The sequence below is a fragment of the Chelon labrosus genome, assembly GCF_963514085.1.
Source record: "Chelon labrosus genome assembly, chromosome: 18".
NCBI lineage: Eukaryota > Metazoa > Chordata > Actinopteri > Mugiliformes > Mugilidae > Chelon > Chelon labrosus.
Window position 1 is genome coordinate 23,501,038 of NC_140351.1, and position 19,734 is coordinate 23,520,771.

Genomic DNA, 19,734 nt, shown 5'->3' on the forward strand with positions numbered 1-19,734 from the left:
GTGACTGGCTGTAGTATAGGTCATAAGCTCCACCCCCTCCAAGTTAGTGGAGGGGACTTGGACCGAACTAAAACACTAAAATACACGTCAAATAAAAAATTTTCAAGGACGGTTTCTATCATTTTAGTTAGTTAATATAACTATAAAATAACTAACTGATGCATACTCACGTGTCCATTTTTCTGATAAGTAGACTGTTTTCGTTAGTTATTTGACGCTATAGAAACAGGATATGACATCATGATTACTACAGATTGCCATGCCAAGTGCTCTGTGAAGCAGTCCCATAGGACCGTGAGGAGTAGGAAAAAAATAAAATAAGTACAGCATATAATCCTACATTTCTTCGTAACTGGTGGAGGTAGAGCAAGATGCAGTATTAATTAAACGAAAACGCAAGTGTGTCTGTAGGATTTGTGGGCAGGTCATCGATAAGGCAGCTCCGCATTGCTCCACTCTTGGAAACTTGGAAGATGACACTGCCGTATCCCTGGGAAACTAGCATCAGATTGGCCAATGCAAGGAAGTGGGGACGCATTGTCTTAATTTATATACAGTCTATTGTCCAGACATGCAGATGGTGTGTGTGTTGTGGGTTCAGGTTTTGGAGAATCAGAACACTCTGGTGAAGATTCAACCCACTATGAAGGCAGACCTGCTCTCTGCAGTGCAGACCTTCCATAGCGACGTTCAGAACTTCTGCACCAACTACAACGACAGGTACCAACACTCCCCAGACAAATGGTTATGATGTACTATAATATATGCATAAAGTAAAATGTGCGCATGTATGTGTGTGTGTAGGGGCCCCGGGGTGGAGGGCGTGGCTCCAGCTGAAGCCAGTGAGCGGTTGCAAAGTTTTCAAGCTGAGTTTGATCAGTTGTGGAGGAAATACATTACCTACTCTGGAGGGGAGGAGCTGTTCGGGCTGCCTGTTAATGGTACGACTGACAGACTCACTTACGTCTCTGCTTCTGTCTTTCCTTCTAATCAGCCCTGTCTTCCCTGCAGAGTATCCAGAGTTGCAGAGGATCAAGAGGGAGCTCTCTCTGCTCTCCAAACTCTACACTTTGTACAACTCGGTCATTGTCAGTGTCTCCGGATACTACGACATCCTTTGGGCTGACCTCAATATTGAGAAGATCAACACAGAGCTGCAGGACTTCCAGAACAGGTAGAAGAAGGAGGATGTCTGACACTGTCAACCAATGGCAGCACTGAAAACGTAAAGGGATATAGTTTTATTTATTATTTTTATTTCTCTCACGTCTCCTCTGCTGTTGCGTTTTCAGGATCAGGAAGCTTCCGAAGGCCTTGAAGGAGTGGCAGGCCTTCAGAGATCTGAAGAAAACCATTGATGACTTCACTGAGACCTGTCCTTTACTCTACATGATGGCTAACAAGGTCAGACTTGCAGTTGTGCTTTACAATTTAAATCTGATATCAATTTATCCATTTTACAGACTGAAGCATTAGCGTCCTCTGACCATCTCTAATCAGTCATTACTTTACTGTTTTTTTCAGGCCATGCTGCACAGACACTGGACTCGTATCAGTGACTTGACCGGTCACAGCTTCCAAGTGGAATCAGACAGTTTCTCTCTCAGAAACATCATGGAAGCTCCGCTTCTGCAATACAAGGAAGACATTGAGGTATTGATGTTATTGGGAAGGACAGAAAAGCAAACAAAGTCACCATCCTTTGTCTCAGATCTTGATAACAATCTGTGTGGTTTTTTTAATTCAACCTCCCGTTCTAGAAACAAGTCTCACCCAGTCATTTGCTATAATCGTCCAAGATCACTCCGCTCAGGATCCTCAAGGTTGATCAATCTCAACCATGAAACATATGCCTGTGATCCTGAAAATACAACAACCCTGAACCATTGAAAAAGTGCAAAAACTATCCTTGAAAGATCCTTGATTAATCTTGAAATGTCTACTTGTATTTACAAGTTGCAAATAACTGCAAGAAAAAAACCTGAAGAATAAAACCCTGAGAAGTCCAGACTTATTGATGGCCGGTGGTCGACTGGTCGACCCCCTGTAAACTGTATCAGCTCATGTAGCGTTTAAAATATTCAGTGTTTTCGGGGTTTAATACTGCCTTTCCCTCTAAAGATGTTTGCTGAAAGTGCTTGTGTCAAAACTCTGTGCTCAGGATGTTTGCATTAGCGCGGTGAAGGAGCGAGACATTGAGGCCAAGCTAAAGGACGTGGTGGCCGAGTGGAGCGGCCAGTCGCTCAGCTTCGCCACCTTCAGGACCAGAGGAGAACTGTTGCTGAGAGGAGCTGAGACCGCTGAGAAGATCTCCATGATGGAGGACAGTCTGATGGTGCTGGCGTCACTGCTGAGCAACAGGTAGCGAGACCAGGGGCGAAGCGACGAAGCAATGACGAAGAGAAGGGATAGAACAAAGAAAAAGACAGAAAGAAATATGAGAAACAAAAAATAAATAAATAAATAAAACATGGAATGGAGGATTATAGAAAGCCAAGAGTGCAGAAATAAAGGGGTGGATGAGTGAGCTGTGGTCCTTCCTCCTGCAGGTACAATGCTCCGTTCAAGCCGTCCATCCAGCTATGGGTCCAGAAACTCTCCAACACCTCCGAGATCATTGAGAAGTGGTTATCGGTTCAGAACCTGTGGATCTACCTGGAGGCGGTGTTCGTGGGTGGAGACATCGCCAAGCAGCTGCCTCAGGTCAGAAAAGAGACTGGGAATGATTATAGCTGACTATTCTCCTCTTTTTTCTGTCTCTACCTGGATGACCTCAAGCAGATGGGTCCCTCCATATGCTCAAGGTTTTTTCTTGTCACTGTCGACTTAGTGGTCTGGGGGTTTCAGGCCGGGTGCTGTAAAGTGTCTTGAGACTATCTGTATTGTTATCGAAGCTATATAAATTGAATTGAATTGAATGTGAAGATTGAACTCTTCCAGGAGGCCAAACGTTTCCAGAACATTGACAAGTCGTGGCAGAGGATCATGCAGAGAGCACACGAGATTCCCAACGTGGTTCAGTGCTGCATGGGAGATGAGACGCTTAGCCAGGTGCTGCCCACGTGCCTATGAGCAACACCACACTCATAATACTCTTAAATTGAGTATGTCTGTACTGCGACTGGAAGACATGCCTGACTTTGACCAGCTTCTTCTCTCCTCCTCCCCCCCTCCTCTTCCTCCTCCTCCAGTTGCTCCCTCACCTGCTGGAGCAGTTGGAGCTCTGTCAGAAGTCTCTGTCTGGTTACCTGGAGAAGAAACGCTTGGTGTTCCCTCGGTTTTTCTTCGTGTCGGACCCCACCCTGCTGGAGATCCTCGGCCAAGCTTCTGACTCGCACACGATACAGGTAGTACACAAGAGGATAGGTGATACACAGCTCATGGAGATTTCATCCAAATGCTCTCTCTCTCTCTCTCTCTCTGTCTCCATCAGGCTCACCTGCTCAGTCTGTTCGACAACATTAACAGAGTTGTTTTCAGCGAGAAAACCTACGACCAGATGATCAGTTTTCAGTCTCAAGAAGGAGAAACTGTGGAGCTGAGTCAGCCTGTCCTGGCTCAGGTATACAGACACCCAGTGATTATTTTAGGTCTCTTGTAGGTGTCTTTCTTTTTCTTAATCTTGTGACTAAGTAAGTAAGTAAGTATGGATTGCATCTTTAGTTCTTGGAGCTTTCTCTTCCAGGGAAACGTGGAGGTGTGGTTAGGACAGCTGCTGGCCGGGGTGAGGCTCACCCTCCACAGTATCATACGTCAAGCTTACCTGGCCATCAGTGACCCAGGGCTGAAGCTGCTGGAGTTCCAGTCTGCGTTTCCAGCTCAGGTCGGCCTGCTGGGGATCCAGATGATCTGGACCAGAGATGCAGAGGACGCGCTCGTCCTCAGCAAGTCTGATAAGAAGGTGCTCTCATTTTGAAAACAGGATCAGCACTAGGGAAGGATGTCACTTATTATCATGCTGATACTCTCCACACATTGTTCCCGGCTGACAGATCATGCAGACAACCAATCAGAAGTTCCTGGATCTCCTCAATGAGCTAATCGACATGACTACAAGAGAACTGAGTCGGAACGAGAGGACCAAGTATGAGACGCTCATCACCATCCACGTCCATCAGAGAGACATCTTCGATGACCTGGTGGGCGAACAGAAGGATGGACAAAAATCTAGTCTAATATTGATCAGAGAAGTAAATATAATTTTGTTATATTATCTCCATCAGGTGTGTATGAACGTGCGGGCAGCGTCAGACTTTGAGTGGCAAAAACAGTCAAGGTTTTACTTTTTGGAGGAGACGGACAGATGCGTCATAGAGATCACAGATGTGGAGTTCAGCTACTGCAACGAGTACTTGGGCTGCACAGACAGACTGGTCATCACCCCCCTGACAGACAGGTACGTACACACCCACTGACTGCTAGCAGGTACGACTCAGTCGTATCCGGTCTGAGCTGAAAATGTTCACCATCGTTCCAGGTGTTACATCACCCTGTCCCAGGCTCTGGGGATGAGCATGGGTGGGGCTCCAGCTGGTCCCGCAGGAACAGGTAACACAGTAGATGCTTGCAGAGACAATCCACTGCAATATTAATTTATTGGCTATTGCATGTTGCTGTAATTTAGTGAGTGTTTCCAGGTAAAACAGAGACCACCAAAGACATGGGCCGCTGTCTGGGCAAATATGTGGTGGTTTTCAACTGTTCGGACCAGATGGACTACAGAGGACTGGGACGCATCTATAAAGGTGTGAGAATGTGTGTAATAACTTCACTGCAGTGGTGTGCTGGTGGCTACAGGAACCCCCCCTCTTGCTGCTTTGTATTCAGTCACTCCTGATTGACTGACATGAGGTTTTGCTTGTTATCTAATCCTGTGCATTCTCCAGTTCAACCAGTTAAAACTGTAGGGGTCAGTCAAACTGAAGCTCTGTCTAAAAACTCTGAACTGATTCCTTAGATGTCCACATGTATGTCTTCATCATGCACATAGCTAAAATCTGTAAACCTGTGTAAAAATGTACCTTAGATATTCCCAAACAAAAACTGTTGAGTTCAGGTCGCCCCAAAGACGAATTTAGTCTTTGAGGGGCTGAATTGAAGACGGAAATATGTAATAGGTCTCACAACTGAAAACACAGCCTCCCACAGTTCTCTTTCTGCAGTTGAACCTATTTGTGTCAAAGTTAGCACTCAGCTCATAGATGAGTACAGTGCTGATAAACCATATGAAGCCAGATCGCTCCAAATGATGGTCACTGAGGAGCCTCGTGTAAGCACACTGTTATAAACTTTACACCTTCCTGGATGTGTCTTCAGTTTGTTGTGGTCTGTTCCTGCAGGTCTGGCCCAGTCTGGTGCCTGGGGCTGCTTTGATGAGTTTAACCGCATCGAGCTGCCGGTGCTTTCTGTCGCTGCCCAGCAGATCTACATCGTCCTGCAGTGTAAGAAGAACAAGAAGAAACAGTTTGTGTTCACAGACGGAGACGTGGTCGACATGGACCCTGAGTTCGGCATCTTCCTCACTATGGTACTGGAGCTCTGATCCCGAATTTTATATTTTAGATATTTTTGTTATTATAGGTCGCAGAACTTAACAACTGAACATGTTTTCAGTTTATCTCACAGTGAAATAACAAAAGGAGTGTCCATGGCATTTACATTATGATATAGTGCACAACATTTTTCAGATGCCTGACTGACTTTTAGCAGCTGATGGTGCTGATGCAGAGTGACAATGATTAGTTGGCATCTAAAATCTCAGTTTACTGCTCCCTGTATCCATTCAGCAGGGAAAGAGTTTTTGACCTGTTCTGCCTCAGAACCAGAGTTGGAGAACTGTGTTACATCTAACTGAGGTTTAGAACTGATCTACTTTTGAACCAGTCAACCGCAAAGCTCCAGTCTTTACCAGTAACTTCTTCTCCTCCAGAATCCTGGTTACGCCGGCCGCCAGGAGCTGCCAGAGAACCTGAAGATTCAGTTCCGCACGGTAGCCATGATGGTCCCAGACCGAGCCATCATCATGAGGGTCAAACTGGCCAGCGCAGGTTTCCGTGACAACCAGGTCCTCAGCAGGAAGTTCTACACCCTCTACAAACTGTGCGAGGAGCAGCTGTCCAAACAGGTTGGAGGACGCATGATTGTGATGATCTCTGTTATTCATTCTTCCAACACTTCTTTCAAAGCCATCGTCTTCAGTCACATTTTGAATCTTCCTCTTTTGCCAGTTACCATGGCCAGTGTATATATCTCAGATGTTCTGTTTTTACACTAGGTCCACTACGATTTCGGTCTGAGGAACATTTTGTCTGTTTTGAGGACGTTGGGAGCAGTGAAGAGGTCCAACCCGTCGGAACCAGAGAAGACCGTGGTGATGAGGGTGCTGAGAGACATGAACCTCTCCAAACTGGTGTGTTTAGCTGTTTTTTTTGCAAATGAACTAGAAAAAAAAACAAACATCAAATACGATTCTCAGGAATCTAGATTCTCTTGTCTTATGCACATCAGCATGCACACTTCATCGACAATGATCCAGTCTATTCACACATGAGTTCAACTTCACATTACATAGAAACCAAGGCAGTGTGAGGATAAAGTCTGATTCACCATTTGCATTCTCGTGTATAGCGTGATGTAGAAGCAGAAGCTGAACATTTTCAATGCTATTATAGCTGCTCTATGAATATTAATTAAGTTTCAGTGTTGCTTGAAGGTTTCTATCTTATTTCTCCAGTTGAAATGATGTTGGCCAGTTTTCATAGCAGTAACATGGATTCTCCCTCTGCAGGTGGATGAGGATGAGCCTCTGTTCATGAGTCTGATCAATGATCTGTTTCCTGGCATTGGTGGGTTTATCTTTCACACCACATGAAAATACACTAACCCAGGTCATGTAATGGTAAACGTTCTAAATCCTTCTAAATCTTCCACCTCGTCTCTGCAGTTCTGGATAAAGCAGGTTACCCAGACTTGGAGTCATCCATCGTCAGTCAGGCTCAGCAGGCCGGTCTAATCCCTCACCCCCCCTGGATTCTCAAACTGATTCAGCTCTATGAGACACAGCGAGTCCGACACGGTCAGATCCCCATGTTGGCATCATGTTTTCTGGTTGTTTGTCCTGTTCTGGTGAATGTGGTATCTCAGAAACACTTTGAGGAAGTTGGGAACAGGACTTCAAATTCTAATTAAGGCAAAATTTCACAATAAACTTTAATATTTACCGACGTAGAACCACAGTGTAATAATTAACTGATTTAAAACCTTTCTGTTCTTATTTTCTCAATAGTCAGTGGCAGCTTATAGTCCTTTCCAAACCCTGCTTGGAAATGATGAAATGAAGATCCAGTTAAATTAGTTTTCTTGCCCTTCGTTAAAATGTAAAATGTTCACCCTGAAACCAGTGAAATCAAATCATAGAGAGAGTAAAATTACAGAGGGACCTTAGGAATGAGTAGAGCTCTATCGTCCTCGTGCAGGTATGATGACGTTGGGTCCCAGCGGCTCTGGGAAAACGTCCTGCATCCACACGCTGATGAAGGCCATGTCAGAGTGTGGCTCCCCCCACCGGGAGATGAGGATGAACCCTAAGGCCATCACAGCCTCGCAGATGTTCGGCACGCTGGACGTCACCACCAATGACTGGACAGACGGCATCTTCTCCACTCTGTGGAGGAAAACGCTCAAGGCCAAAAAGGTTGATATGGCCTCAGTGAACTAAGATCTATAGAGCAACTCATTGATTAGTTTATATGTCACACAAACTGATTCAGTGCTAAACAAAAACACAGTAAGCAGACAGAAGAGATAACATACACCTTGATGTATCCATATGCTAGAAATGCACAGATGCGTGGTGTAGGATTCTGTGTGTATGTCTCAGGGGGAATATATCTGGATTGTGCTGGATGGTCCGGTGGACGCCATCTGGATTGAGAACCTGAACTCGGTTTTAGACGACAACAAGACTCTGACACTGGCGAACGGAGATCGAATCCCCATGGCTCCCTGCTGCAAGGCGAGAACAACCGAAACACAACATAAACGTTAGTTGCAGCATGTTTACAGCCAATCTGTAGGCCCTAACAGACTGAAGATATTGTACTCTCCAGGTTGTATTTGAACCCCACAATATCGACAACGCCTCCCCAGCCACTGTGTCCAGGAACGGTATGGTGTTCATGAGCTCCTCTGTGCTCAACTGGAGCCCCATCCTTCAGGCCTGGCTACAGAAACTACCAGAACAGCAGGCTGAAGCCCTAAAACTCTGCTTCGACTCCTGCTACCAGGTAATGATGACCATTCATCAAATCACTAGTCCGTCCAGGCAGCCATTAGTTTCTGTTTCTCTACTCAGCTCAGAGAGAAAGTGAAGCTGTAGCTCCACTTGGCTTCAAATACAGAGCTCGTTGTTCAGCTGTCCGACCCACAGCTTAACCGTTCTGCTTCATTCTTCCAATAGCAGACAGAATCAGGTGTAGTCGAGCAGGTCAACATGGTGTTAGTTTCCCTCAGGAGCTGGAGGACACCTAAAACAGAGCAAAGAGTGAATGAAAATTAGATTGTACTCCAAATGAAAGATCCATAATGCTGTAAACCAAATGTGTTCTTCTGTTTCACCTGCAGGACTTGTTGGACTTTGTCTCCACTGCTGTGTCTCCTAAAATGCAGGTGCTGGAGTGTATGTACATCAGACAGACTATCGACCTTCTGCAGGTAGGACACACCAGTTAATCATAGAGAATAACTGAGCACTGAGCGAAGAGCAGCAGACACATTTCACTGTGTGCCATCGTGCTGTGAAAGAACTCATCGGGCATTTGAAAAGACAACTGATGGGTTCTTCCAAAGCACAATGGCGCAAGTGAGTTTCTGGTGGACACCACCAACAGATATTCCTGATAAAAACCTCAAATCCCCAGCAGTCATTTAGAACTGAAGACTTAGATTAAAAAAAAGTCTTCAAGGAACCCAACAAGTCCAGATATCTTTATCTCATCTTTGATTTATGTACTGTATATATTGTGACCTAATCCTAGTTTTTGTGTAGCACCCATTTAGGGTTGCTTGCTCAAGGCACCTCGGCCCTGGACATGGGGGAATACAAACCTGTGACCCTTTGGACCCAAAGCTGCTTCTCTAACTACTACTCTACTGCTGCCCCACACCTGTTGTCTCCTCTTTATCACACAGTCCTCCTGGTGCCTTTTAGTCTGAGTACATGTATACATCTGTGTGCTCAGGGTTTGCTGCCAGCAGCGGAGGAGAAACAGAGTTGCCACGGTGACGTGGGCCGACTGTTTGTTTTTGCAGTCATGTGGTCTCTGGGTGCTTTGCTAGAGCTGGAGGACAGAACCAAGATGGAGGCCTTCCTGAAGGTGTGTAAATGCCTGTCTGTTCAGTCATGAGTTGAGGTTGAGATGGTTTTCAGATTTTTGACCTTTCCTCTGGCACCACCCTCAGGACAAACTTTAAAGCTCTGTTCCCCCGGTCTAAATAAAAACTATAGTAAATGCTTGAATGGAAAGGCTTTAGAGTGATTGTTTAAACCATCATCTGCAGTCATTGCATCTCTTTTCCCCCAGGTTGCTACCTTGTTCTTTAGCTCAATTTTCGCTCCTTTTAGACAGAGTTAGGTATTAGTATTATTTAGTTATGTGATGTGTTTTTACTTTGCTCTGTGTCTGGACTGTGAACATGCTTGCATGTTCTTCTGTTTTAAAGGGAAACAGCTCATCTCTGGATCTGCCAAACACTCAGGACGACCAGACCATCTTTGAGTTTACTGTCGGCGAGCAGGGCGAGTGGGAGCACTGGTCCAATAAGGTCTGTGGTCTGTATGCTTTGACACGACCCAGTATTTAACCATCTGAACTCCTGTATTATTTTGTCACAAAGAGAAAATAAAAGGTCAATTACTAGATCTGTGCTAGTCACAAGCGCATTATATTTCAGGGTTTTAACAGATCAGTTGTGGATCCTCTTATTATGGCAGCATCTTGAAGGCTGATTAAGGTGAACTATACATTCATCTTTGACTTCTCCATGTGTTTTCAAGTGATCCCGAGAAAACAGAAGTCACAAATGACCCCGTTATGTCAATAAGTCTGCGCTTTGTTTTCTTCAGATGACAAAACAATTAACCTCCAGATAATGAAGTTAAATAATTACAACTGTGGTCATTCTCACTGAAAAGTCCAAAGTAAACATGTGTGGCTTCAGTGTTTATTCTTGCGTGTTTATAATTCAGGTTCCAGAGTACATCTACCCCAAAGACCATGTTCCTGACTACTCCGCCATCCTGGTTCCCAACGTGGACAACGTGAGAACCGACTTCCTGATGCAGACCATCATGAAGCAGAGGAAGGCAGTGCTGCTGATCGGAGAGCAGGGAACCGCCAAGACTGTCATGATTAAAGTCAGAGTTTTTCTCCATAAACTGCTCTTTGTGACTTATAATGTGGATATTTCAAAACTGGAATAAACATATTGAAAGTGTTTATTCGAAAAAAAAAAATGCAGTCCTCAGCAGTCAGCTTGTCACTAATGCTAACACTGCATGTCCACCCCTCCCCCGCAGGGTTACACCAGCAAACTCGACCCAGAGACCCACCTCAGTAAGACGGTGAACTTCTCATCGGCGACACTGCCCGGCATGTTCCAGAGAACCATTGAGAGCTACATCGATAAACGAATGGGCGCCACCTACGGGCCCCCATCTGGGCGCAAGATGACTGTCTTTGTGGACGACATCAACATGCCTGTGATCAACGAATGGGGAGACCAGGTGGGCCCCAGTTTTTTGTTGCACAGTTTAACATAATATTGCCTGCATCCCAAAAATGATAAGATTATTTAGATGTGCGTCCTCTCTCTTAGATAACCAATGAGATTGTACGTCAGCTGATGGAGCAGGGGGGTTTCTACAGTTTGGATCGTCCAGGAGAGTTCATCACTGTGGTGGACGTTCAGGTAAGGAACTAGACACGGAGGCGAGTTACCATCTGAGCCCAAGGACTCATCTGTGCTTCTCTCAGGCTGCTCATCTAAAATCTTTTTTCATCAGCTGTTCAGCTACAATTCATCCAGACTTTACATTCCAGCCCATAAGTTTCCAGTTCACGTCTTTTTTTACCCTTTTGAGCAGAAGGTCCACTTCCTACCACAATAGTCTGAGAGTGAAGTTTCTCATTATAGCAGCTGAGGATGAGTAATTGAGAGCCCCGTCTCAGTTCAAATGGTTTGAATTTGTTGAATTTGAGATCATCTGTGGTGTTAAACACCTGTTCACTCTGTAATAACCTGCACTCTCTCTCAACTAACAAATGCATATAAGACAAAATCAAATAGATTCCCCTGAAGGTGATGTTGAGCTGATTCCAAGAGGGTTTTCTGTTTGTTTGTGGAGGTCAGACCTGTGACTATAATGCAGTCCAGAAAAAAACATCACTGTGACCTCAGTGCTAAAAATAATCAGTCAGTATCAACAGAAACTGAACGTTGTAGGCAGAAAATCAGAAAAATCACATGCTCTAAAAAGTCCAGCCAACTGTTGGGTAGGTGAGAAGTGTCCTGGAGAAGAGCTGTTTGTTTGTCCTGGTCAGAATGAAAATGCTGAAATGAAATATTAGACCTGCATGAAGCTAGAAGAACTGCAATGTTTATGGTGCTGGACAAAATGACCTTCAACAGCTGGTGGCAGCCATGATTCACCCCGGCGGCGGTCGGAACGACATCCCTCAGCGTCTGAAGAGGCAGTTCTCCATCTTTAACTGCACGCTGCCCTCCAACTCCTCCATCGATAAGGTCTTCGGCACCGTGGCTCAGGGATACTTCTGCTCGGAAAGGGGCTTCCCTGACGGGGTCTGTGAACTCGCCACCACCCTCGTGCCCACCACCAGACGGGTGTGGCAGGCCGTAAAGGCAAAGGTAAAAATATTCTGAGGAGCTGACTCTGCTTTTATCAAAAAGGTACAAATTGTACAGATTTAAATGTCCCTTTAAATTTCTATTCGCTTTTATTCTGAAGGCTAACTGTGTGTTTCAGTAGAACAGCTTTGCTGGTGCAACTGGAGTCATCCTTTTGTACATTAAGATGTTCTCTCTGACGGATGAGCTGGTTCAATAAAGTTATTAGAACTTAAGTTCAGGAACTAGACCACGTCCCATACCATTCTATTTACCATACTTACCTATAAAACCCTCTCTCTCTCAGACACAGTTCCCAACCCCACCCTCCGCATCCCTTTCTGTTCTTTTCTTCCTCATCCACCTTTCATTAGAACCATGGGACAAGGATCTGAAGCTTCCCACACATTCCTCCTTCTTCATGTCTTCGCTGCTAATACGTGGTCTTTGTTAATGAAAGGTTCTTACATTCAACCACTACATGTTGACCTCTGTGTTTCCTCAGATGTTACCGTCTCCTGCCAAGTTCCACTACATCTTCAACCTGAGGGACCTCAGCAGAATATGGCAGGTATATAACACTTCTTATTTTAATGACGTATGTCTACTGCAAAGAATTTTTATTTACTACAGAAACATGAACCTTATTCTATGGTTCTGCCACTGTGCTTCTGAGAAAATAAAACACAGATAAAAATGTGATGGCTTAGTTTGAAGCCGTGCGTGTTGTGCTGCAATAGATGTGTCAGAGTGTGAGTCGTTGTGTGTTTCAGGGGATCCTGACAGTGAAGTCTGAAGTGTGCCAAAGCTCTGAGGTCCTTTCCGCTCTCTTTCATCACGAATGTTGCAGGGTGATAGCTGACCGGTTCATCGACAGCAGTGACAGACACACTTTCGACGGCATCCTGGAGAAGGTGTGTGCGGTTTAGTGCGTTCAGTTTATACTGTCTGTACTGAATGTTTATAGCAAAGATCCTCAATAAGCCCTATATTCTAGATACAATAGTATAGTAAGAATACCAATAGCACAATTATAAAATGAAAAGAAAAAATACTTCACATGCTACTTAAGCCAAAGTTTAAATTGTCAAAGAAAAATAATTCTACCCACTGAGACCCTGTGTCCTTATATGGGGACATTAAGTTTTAGGTTTGTGGCAGCTTATTCTGTAAAATCTTAACGTATCAGAACCACGCATGATAAGGTGGAGCGAAAAACACATTAAAATATATATAGCAGATTTAGTCTATAAGTAAATCTAAATATTTTTTTTTTTTTTAATCAGTACCGCGGACACAGTTATGTATTTATTTATCTAACCCTGCTCCGACTCAGATCACAGTGGAGGATCACGGGAAAGCCCTCACAGAGCATGCACAGTGGGACAGCTGCTTTGTGGACTTTCTACGTGAAGCCCCAGAGGCGACAGGAGACGAACCAGAAGACACTGAGCTGGATGCCCCGAAGGTTTCTGAAATTAGTCATCTTTAATTAAAGTCAGTCTTTTTAATCACTGCTATTTCTTTTGAAATAGTGCAATACACTGCAGTAACATTGAAAAAAGTCACATTGTCCAGGATGCAGAATACCAGTATGATGAATAATGATTATCCTTGGTATGATTGACAGGTGTACGAGCCAATCCCATCTCTGGATGCTCTTGCAGAGCGTCTGTCTGTTTTCCAGCTGCAGTACAATGAGGCGGCGAGAGGTAAAGGCATGGACCTGGTCTTCTTTAAGGTAAGGAAGTCAGACTGATGGCCTTCATTAAGCGACCAAGTTGGAGCTTTGGGGTTTATTCACCCGGCTACTTCTGCTGCATTTCTCCTCCCTTTAATGTTTCAACCTAATCCAGAACAATGCTGCTCTTCATGATATAGATCTGTTTTTATCAGGTACAGATTCAGGCAATCCAAACCCAGCATGTGAGGTCCTGTGACTGTCTAAACCCTCATCACAGCTTCGCAGTGACATCCACTAACACTAGTGGACACTTCTCTAGATTTACTTCTCTGGTTTGATGACGTTTGCCTGTCTGCCCTGTGTATTTTTGTTTGGTGCAATGCCAGGACGCCATGACTCACCTCATGCGGATTTCTCGCATCCTGAGGACACCGCAGGGGAATGCCCTGCTGGTCGGGGTCGGGGGGTCAGGGAAGCAAAGTCTGACGAGGCTTGCATCCTTCATCGCTGGATATCAAACCTTCCAGATCACACTGACGAGGTCTGAAACACAATATGCAAAGTATTCTGTTGTGTGCTTATGTGATTATGTTGCGCAAAAACCATAGGATTTTCCTTTGTGTCTCTGGAGATGAGTGCAGTTATAACTGTAGATGAAAAGTAATTTTATTTGATTGTGTTTGCGTGTTTCCTTCAGGTCGTACAGCAGCAGTAACCTGCTGGAGGATCTGAAGGCTCTGTATCGGATTGCTGGTCAGCAAGGAAAAGGAGTCACATTCCTCTTCACCGACAACGACATCAAAGATGAGGCCTTCCTAGGTAACCCACTGAAAAGTGCCTGACGCACTTTTATGTTTGAGGGAACATCATTTCAGCAGCAGGAAACAGAACATCATTTCACTCCCTGTGGTGTGTAGGACCAAGCAACATCGTAATGACTGATCTCTTCTCACAGTCTTGTCTGTATAGTGGAATTACAAGCGAAAAGTTTGGTGGGAAAAGGAACGTGTTCCAATTTAGACTTTCTGTGTATGGTTATATCTTGTTGATGCTCTTATTGCGCATGTTTTGTCATGTACCTGGACTGTCGCCTCCTGTCCCACAGAATACATGAACAACGTCCTGGCAAGTGGCGAAGTTTCAAACCTATTTGCCCGTGATGAGCTGGACGACATCACTCAGGATTTGATTCCTGTCATGAAGCGGCAACACCCTCGCCGACCTCCGACCCCCGAAAACCTCTACGACTTCTTCCTGTCCCGAGTGCGGAGCAACCTCCACGTTGTCCTCTGCTTCTCGCCGGTTGGCGAAAAGTTTCAGATGCGTGCCTTAAAGGTGAGGGGTGAGGAAAGGCTGTGGACTTCATCTTTGTTAAAGGAGGAGTATTCATCCATGTCCCCACATGTTTGGAGGTGGACACATAATCTATGTGCAAGCTTTATGTTTGACCTCTGACCTGAACAGTTCCCAGGTCTGATATCCGGCTGCACTGTGGATTGGTTCCAGCGCTGGCCCCGGGATGCCCTGATTGCTGTATCACATCATTTCCTATCTCAGTACCAGGACATCCGCTGTTCAGAGGACGTAAAGCAGAGTGTAGTGGTTACCATGGGAACCTTTCAGGTAGAGCTCCCACTCCACCCGTTGTGATGTCTGTATTATCAGAGCATTTGGTGAACCGATGACATGACCGATGTTCCTGCAGGACCTTGTGGCCGAGAAGTGTGCCGAGTATTTCGAGCGGTTCCGCCGACAAACGTTTGTTACACCAAAATCCTACCTGTCCTTCATCGACAGCTACAAGATAATCTACACAGAGAAGATTGCTCACGTCGGCATGTTGGCTGAGCGCATGAAGACAGGTGAGGCCGGAGAGATGGGATTAGAGCTGAAGGCCAAAGTGTCCAAAGGTGTATTGAAAAGCCCGTCTTTCAAGGGAGATACACAACTAAAGTAGAATAATCAATAACAAAACTAACTAAACTAGACAATAATCAAACAACCATCTGAATTATCAATAATTTACAAATTTACAATAGACATTTAGAAAGAGTTACAAAAGTTACCAGACTTACGAATACAATATTGGGCCTCTTTAAGAAGACGCAGATCTGAGTTTCTTTCTTTGATTGCCCTCTGTTTCTCTTGGTGGCGTCTGCAGGTCTGTGCAAACTGATGGAGGCTGAGCAGTCAGTGTCTCAGCTCTCTGAGGAACTGGTGGCGAAGGAGAAAGAGCTCTCTGTCGCCTCCCAGAGGGCAGATGAGGTCCTGCAGGAGGTCACTGCTAAAGCTCAGGCTGCTGAAAAGGTCAGAATCCAGACAAGGAGAGACCAAATCATGTAAAAGATGAGGATTATAGTACATATATTCATCATCAGCTAAAGCAGGACCTTCAGCTAGGCTCTCTTAGTTATGAATAATAATATAATTAGAGATTATTTAGATTTTGTTTTACACAGGAGCTTTAGTATTTGACTGTTTTAAGCATTTCACAGTTTTAAAGTTGGCTATAGCAGCTGTGATGCTTCTTGTGTGAATGTGTTGGGTTCAATAAGAAGTGAAAGACTTCTTTGACATCAATCAACAAGAAGCAGACAGAGACAAGCTGATGAACATGGTGCATGTTTACCGGCAGAGCCAAACACAGAGAGGATATGCTGCTTATGCTGCTTAAGCTCGCTGTGTGCTACCAAGGCTGTGTGGCCGGATTAGCCCCGTAGTCACAATTTTAAAAACCTGTCTCTGTTTTCAGGTGAAGCTGCAGGTGCAGAAGGTGAAAGATAAAGCTCAGCTCATCGTTGATGAGATTGAAGCTGATAAAACAGCAGCAGAATCCAAACTGTTGGCTGCAAAACCAGCACTGGAGGCTGCTGAGGCTGCACTACAGGTAACACACAGGAACCGAGTGGACGCGCCAAAAAGAAGCCTACTGAGGCTTGTTTTGAGCCATATAAACATCGTACCTCTGTTTATAATTATGAGTTCCCGGTGGCCAGTTTCAGCAGAAGACCAACTGAACACATTATGACAGTCAAAGGTAGATGTAGCTGGTTTATGGTGCTGGACAAAGTATAAAATACCAGCCTATAATTAGCTCCAATGGAACAATGGAACTTCACATGCAAGGAATTAACACTTGCACCAAATGCTTTACCAAAAATCCACTAATATATAGAACTAATGCTTTTAAACTAGCCAGAACAAAACCTTTAGAAAGTAAACTAAAGATGCCACATGATGATATTGAAGAGATAGATCCGCAGTGTAATCGTTAACTTCACTGGCTTTAACTCTGACATGATATGAACTTCGTGAAGATATCTGTGTGCGCCGACAAATGTCTCAGTTTGTTCTAGTAGTTCAAATATTAACAAGCTCACACGTGCATGCACACACACAAACGAGTCTTTATTACACTCTGAGGACCATGACTTATGAGCTCTTTGTGAGGACCACCACTTCCACTGGTGCTAGAACAGTGCAAAACACAAATCTATCACTAGATGGGAGTGGAGAGCCAGGATGTCACTTCAAATGTCAGAAAACACCAAGTAAAAAAAACAATATTTTATTGCTGTGCTTGTGAGGACCATCAGTTGTAGCTGGGCAGATTCTATAACATTTTATTTTATAACACTCCCAACTTCAAGTTTCCATTTCACCAAAATTTCTTAGGATTACAGTTTTGTTAATGGTGCATCTTGGCATTTTTTTTCTCTCTCTCCAGTTTAGGCTAATTTTTGTCTGCTGACGTACCTGTATTTAATATTTAAAATGTCCATATATTATATATATAACTATTATAAATTTAAGTAGTAGTTAAATGTCTTGTTCCATTTTACTATGTTGTGAAAAAGTGAAAAGAAACATTTGTTATGAAAGTAAAGAAAAAGAAAAGAGCCTTCAATTTCAATCTCAATATCAATATGTCTCTAACTAACTGGCTTATTATTTGTCATTTATATTTCCAAGTTGTATCATTACATGATTACATTTCACAGTATTCATTTGCGACTTTGTGGATTGCATTTCAGTTTGAGTTCAAAAAAATATTCTGTCTTCCACATCAGTTTGACCCCTAATTGTCAGAGCATTAAATACATTTTTGACAAGTCTGAATTATGTTTATCTACATTAAAGACTCAATCAAAAAAAACACACACACACACAATAACATAGTTGTAAAGTTAACCCCAAAACCTTTAGTATCCCACAAGAGTTTGCCCCCCTTCTCTTAATAAGCTTAATCTGTGAGCAGCAGAGGACGCAGTAACTGAGGAGGATCCACAGTTCCATGAGCATTCCTCTTAAATCTACGTTGTGTTTCTATGTGCACAGACCATTAAACCAGCCGACATCGCCACAGTGAGGAAGCTGCAGAAGCCTCCTCATCTCATCATGAGGATCATGGATGCTGTGCTGCTGCTGTTCCAGAGGAAGGTTGCTGGGAATATTCACAGACAGCATTAAAATCTCAGTGACTTCAGAGGTTGAAAGTTTTTTTCACTTTTTTCTTTCACTTGTCTTTGTCAGATTGACCCAGTGACAGCTGACCCTGAACGACCTTGTCCGCGGCCTTCGTGGGCCGAGGCCATGAAGCTGATGCAGAACTCGGGCTTCCTCAGCATGCTGCTCAACTTCAGCAAGGTTACACGCATTAGTTTTTATATAAGTCACATCTGTACCTGAGGATCCTCATTAACATCATAGATATTCAGCCTCTCAGAGTCTGTTCAGACCATGCATTAAGGTCTGATCTGGGCTATCCTGGCCAGCTTGACATGTGTTCAGACCTTGCATGCGTCTCCAGATCCAATCTTAGTTTTGCGTTCTATATGCAAATAAACCCCGACATCATCTGGGGCGCAGTAGAATATTGTAAGAGCGGTTGTCTCTAATGGATCTCTACTGCTCCTTTTTTTTTTAGTTAGTTAACAGCTACAGGGACAGAATATTTTAAAAGGCTCTCATTATTGATGAACAGACATCACTTATGGTGCTTTTTACCTTTTCATTCTATCATTTATAATAGCAGTTTTTTTCTGAATAAATGAGGCAAAACTCCCCTGTTGAGTATAGGAGTTCTGTAATGTGACTCAGGACGCATTGCATTCACTCTACCAAAGATTACACTACCTGGGTCACATGCAGACACACGCGACCCAGACCACTTTTAAATGTGGTCAGAGATTGGATCTCTCAAATGTGATCTCAATGCATCCTGGTGTTATTCACACCAGTAATTTATGCGATTCGCTCGCCCAGATCGGATCGTAATGCAAGGTCTGAACAGGCCTTTATTTGAACTGAAACCTCAGTCTAAGTGTCAAGTTAATCCAATTTAATTGAATGGTTATTGTAGACTGGACAAGATATGTTCATGGTCAAAGAATCGAACTTAGAAGTGCAGAAGCACACACACATACAGTGTCGGTATATGTCAGAGGGAAACTCCCTTCTCATATTTTCACACTGCAGCCATCACCTGCTTTCACAGTGTCTAAGTGTGTCACATACCTGCTAAGCTGTGGATTAGTTCATCGGTATGTTGGAAAAAGCCTGAACTGTGTGTGTCAGCCCGTCTGTCTTTGAGAATGAAGTCCTGGTATCTGAATGTGCTGCTGATGGGATACCCCAGCTACGAATGTCTCTGCGTGTGAGAGAAAGGACAGTAACAGTGGACCAAAGTTGTTCTGAGCTCTAATTCTTAGACCATGTGTACAAAAACAGGAGAAACCTCATTACTCTGTTCTGGATTTCTGTTCTGGAGTATTGGATTGGACTGTTTGTATTAAGACAGGTGTCAGCATGTTATGCAATAAATGACTAGAACAGTAAAGGAATTATCAGAATTTTTGTCAATAGTTGACCAGTTACACACTCCCTGGCCACCTTATTAGGTACGCCTGTTCAACTGTCCATTGATGCAAATATCTAATCCGAATGAGGAAAAAGAAAGGTGATTAATGTGTCTTTGTATATTGCAGGTCTGAGTGGATTAGAAACTTTTGAGCAACTTTTCACACATCTCACAACCAGTTGAGTCTGGTGTAAATGCCAGATCCGACCTGAGTATTGTTGTTGACCGTATCCATCCTTTTATGACCACAGTGTAGCCATTTTCAGACACTACTTCCAGCAGGATA

At 44.0% G+C, this 19,734-nt stretch overlaps 1 protein-coding gene across 1 annotated transcript in view; it reads left to right on the top strand.

Annotated features, from left to right (window-relative positions):
* dnah5l (dynein, axonemal, heavy chain 5 like) overlaps positions 1-19,734 on the top strand; it is a gene marked incomplete at its 5' end in the record, with an annotated part of 41,430 nt that overhangs the window by 13,847 nt on the left and 7,849 nt on the right. Inside the window, 43 exons of the mRNA XM_084565651.1 lie at positions 602-720; positions 805-941; positions 1,012-1,174; positions 1,293-1,404; positions 1,525-1,653; positions 2,162-2,361; positions 2,550-2,703; positions 2,941-3,051; positions 3,192-3,347; positions 3,434-3,562; positions 3,686-3,901; positions 3,993-4,139; positions 4,224-4,396; positions 4,478-4,548; positions 4,638-4,745; positions 5,340-5,527; positions 5,930-6,124; positions 6,275-6,409; positions 6,788-6,845; positions 6,944-7,075; positions 7,476-7,693; positions 7,880-8,014; positions 8,109-8,285; positions 8,623-8,712; positions 9,240-9,374; positions 9,721-9,822; positions 10,247-10,414; positions 10,577-10,783; positions 10,876-10,968; positions 11,689-11,925; positions 12,410-12,475; positions 12,678-12,818; positions 13,241-13,372; positions 13,535-13,645; positions 13,975-14,129; positions 14,286-14,407; positions 14,694-14,923; positions 15,053-15,211; positions 15,294-15,450; positions 15,750-15,895; positions 16,341-16,547; positions 17,927-18,028; positions 18,122-18,235. Of these exons, the coding sequence (XP_084421777.1) occupies positions 602-720; positions 805-941; positions 1,012-1,174; positions 1,293-1,404; positions 1,525-1,653; positions 2,162-2,361; positions 2,550-2,703; positions 2,941-3,051; positions 3,192-3,347; positions 3,434-3,562; positions 3,686-3,901; positions 3,993-4,139; positions 4,224-4,396; positions 4,478-4,548; positions 4,638-4,745; positions 5,340-5,527; positions 5,930-6,124; positions 6,275-6,409; positions 6,788-6,845; positions 6,944-7,075; positions 7,476-7,693; positions 7,880-8,014; positions 8,109-8,285; positions 8,623-8,712; positions 9,240-9,374; positions 9,721-9,822; positions 10,247-10,414; positions 10,577-10,783; positions 10,876-10,968; positions 11,689-11,925; positions 12,410-12,475; positions 12,678-12,818; positions 13,241-13,372; positions 13,535-13,645; positions 13,975-14,129; positions 14,286-14,407; positions 14,694-14,923; positions 15,053-15,211; positions 15,294-15,450; positions 15,750-15,895; positions 16,341-16,547; positions 17,927-18,028; positions 18,122-18,235 (6,237 nt within the window). The remainder of the gene's footprint in view (positions 1-601; positions 721-804; positions 942-1,011; positions 1,175-1,292; positions 1,405-1,524; positions 1,654-2,161; positions 2,362-2,549; positions 2,704-2,940; positions 3,052-3,191; positions 3,348-3,433; positions 3,563-3,685; positions 3,902-3,992; positions 4,140-4,223; positions 4,397-4,477; positions 4,549-4,637; positions 4,746-5,339; positions 5,528-5,929; positions 6,125-6,274; positions 6,410-6,787; positions 6,846-6,943; positions 7,076-7,475; positions 7,694-7,879; positions 8,015-8,108; positions 8,286-8,622; positions 8,713-9,239; positions 9,375-9,720; positions 9,823-10,246; positions 10,415-10,576; positions 10,784-10,875; positions 10,969-11,688; positions 11,926-12,409; positions 12,476-12,677; positions 12,819-13,240; positions 13,373-13,534; positions 13,646-13,974; positions 14,130-14,285; positions 14,408-14,693; positions 14,924-15,052; positions 15,212-15,293; positions 15,451-15,749; positions 15,896-16,340; positions 16,548-17,926; positions 18,029-18,121; positions 18,236-19,734) is intronic.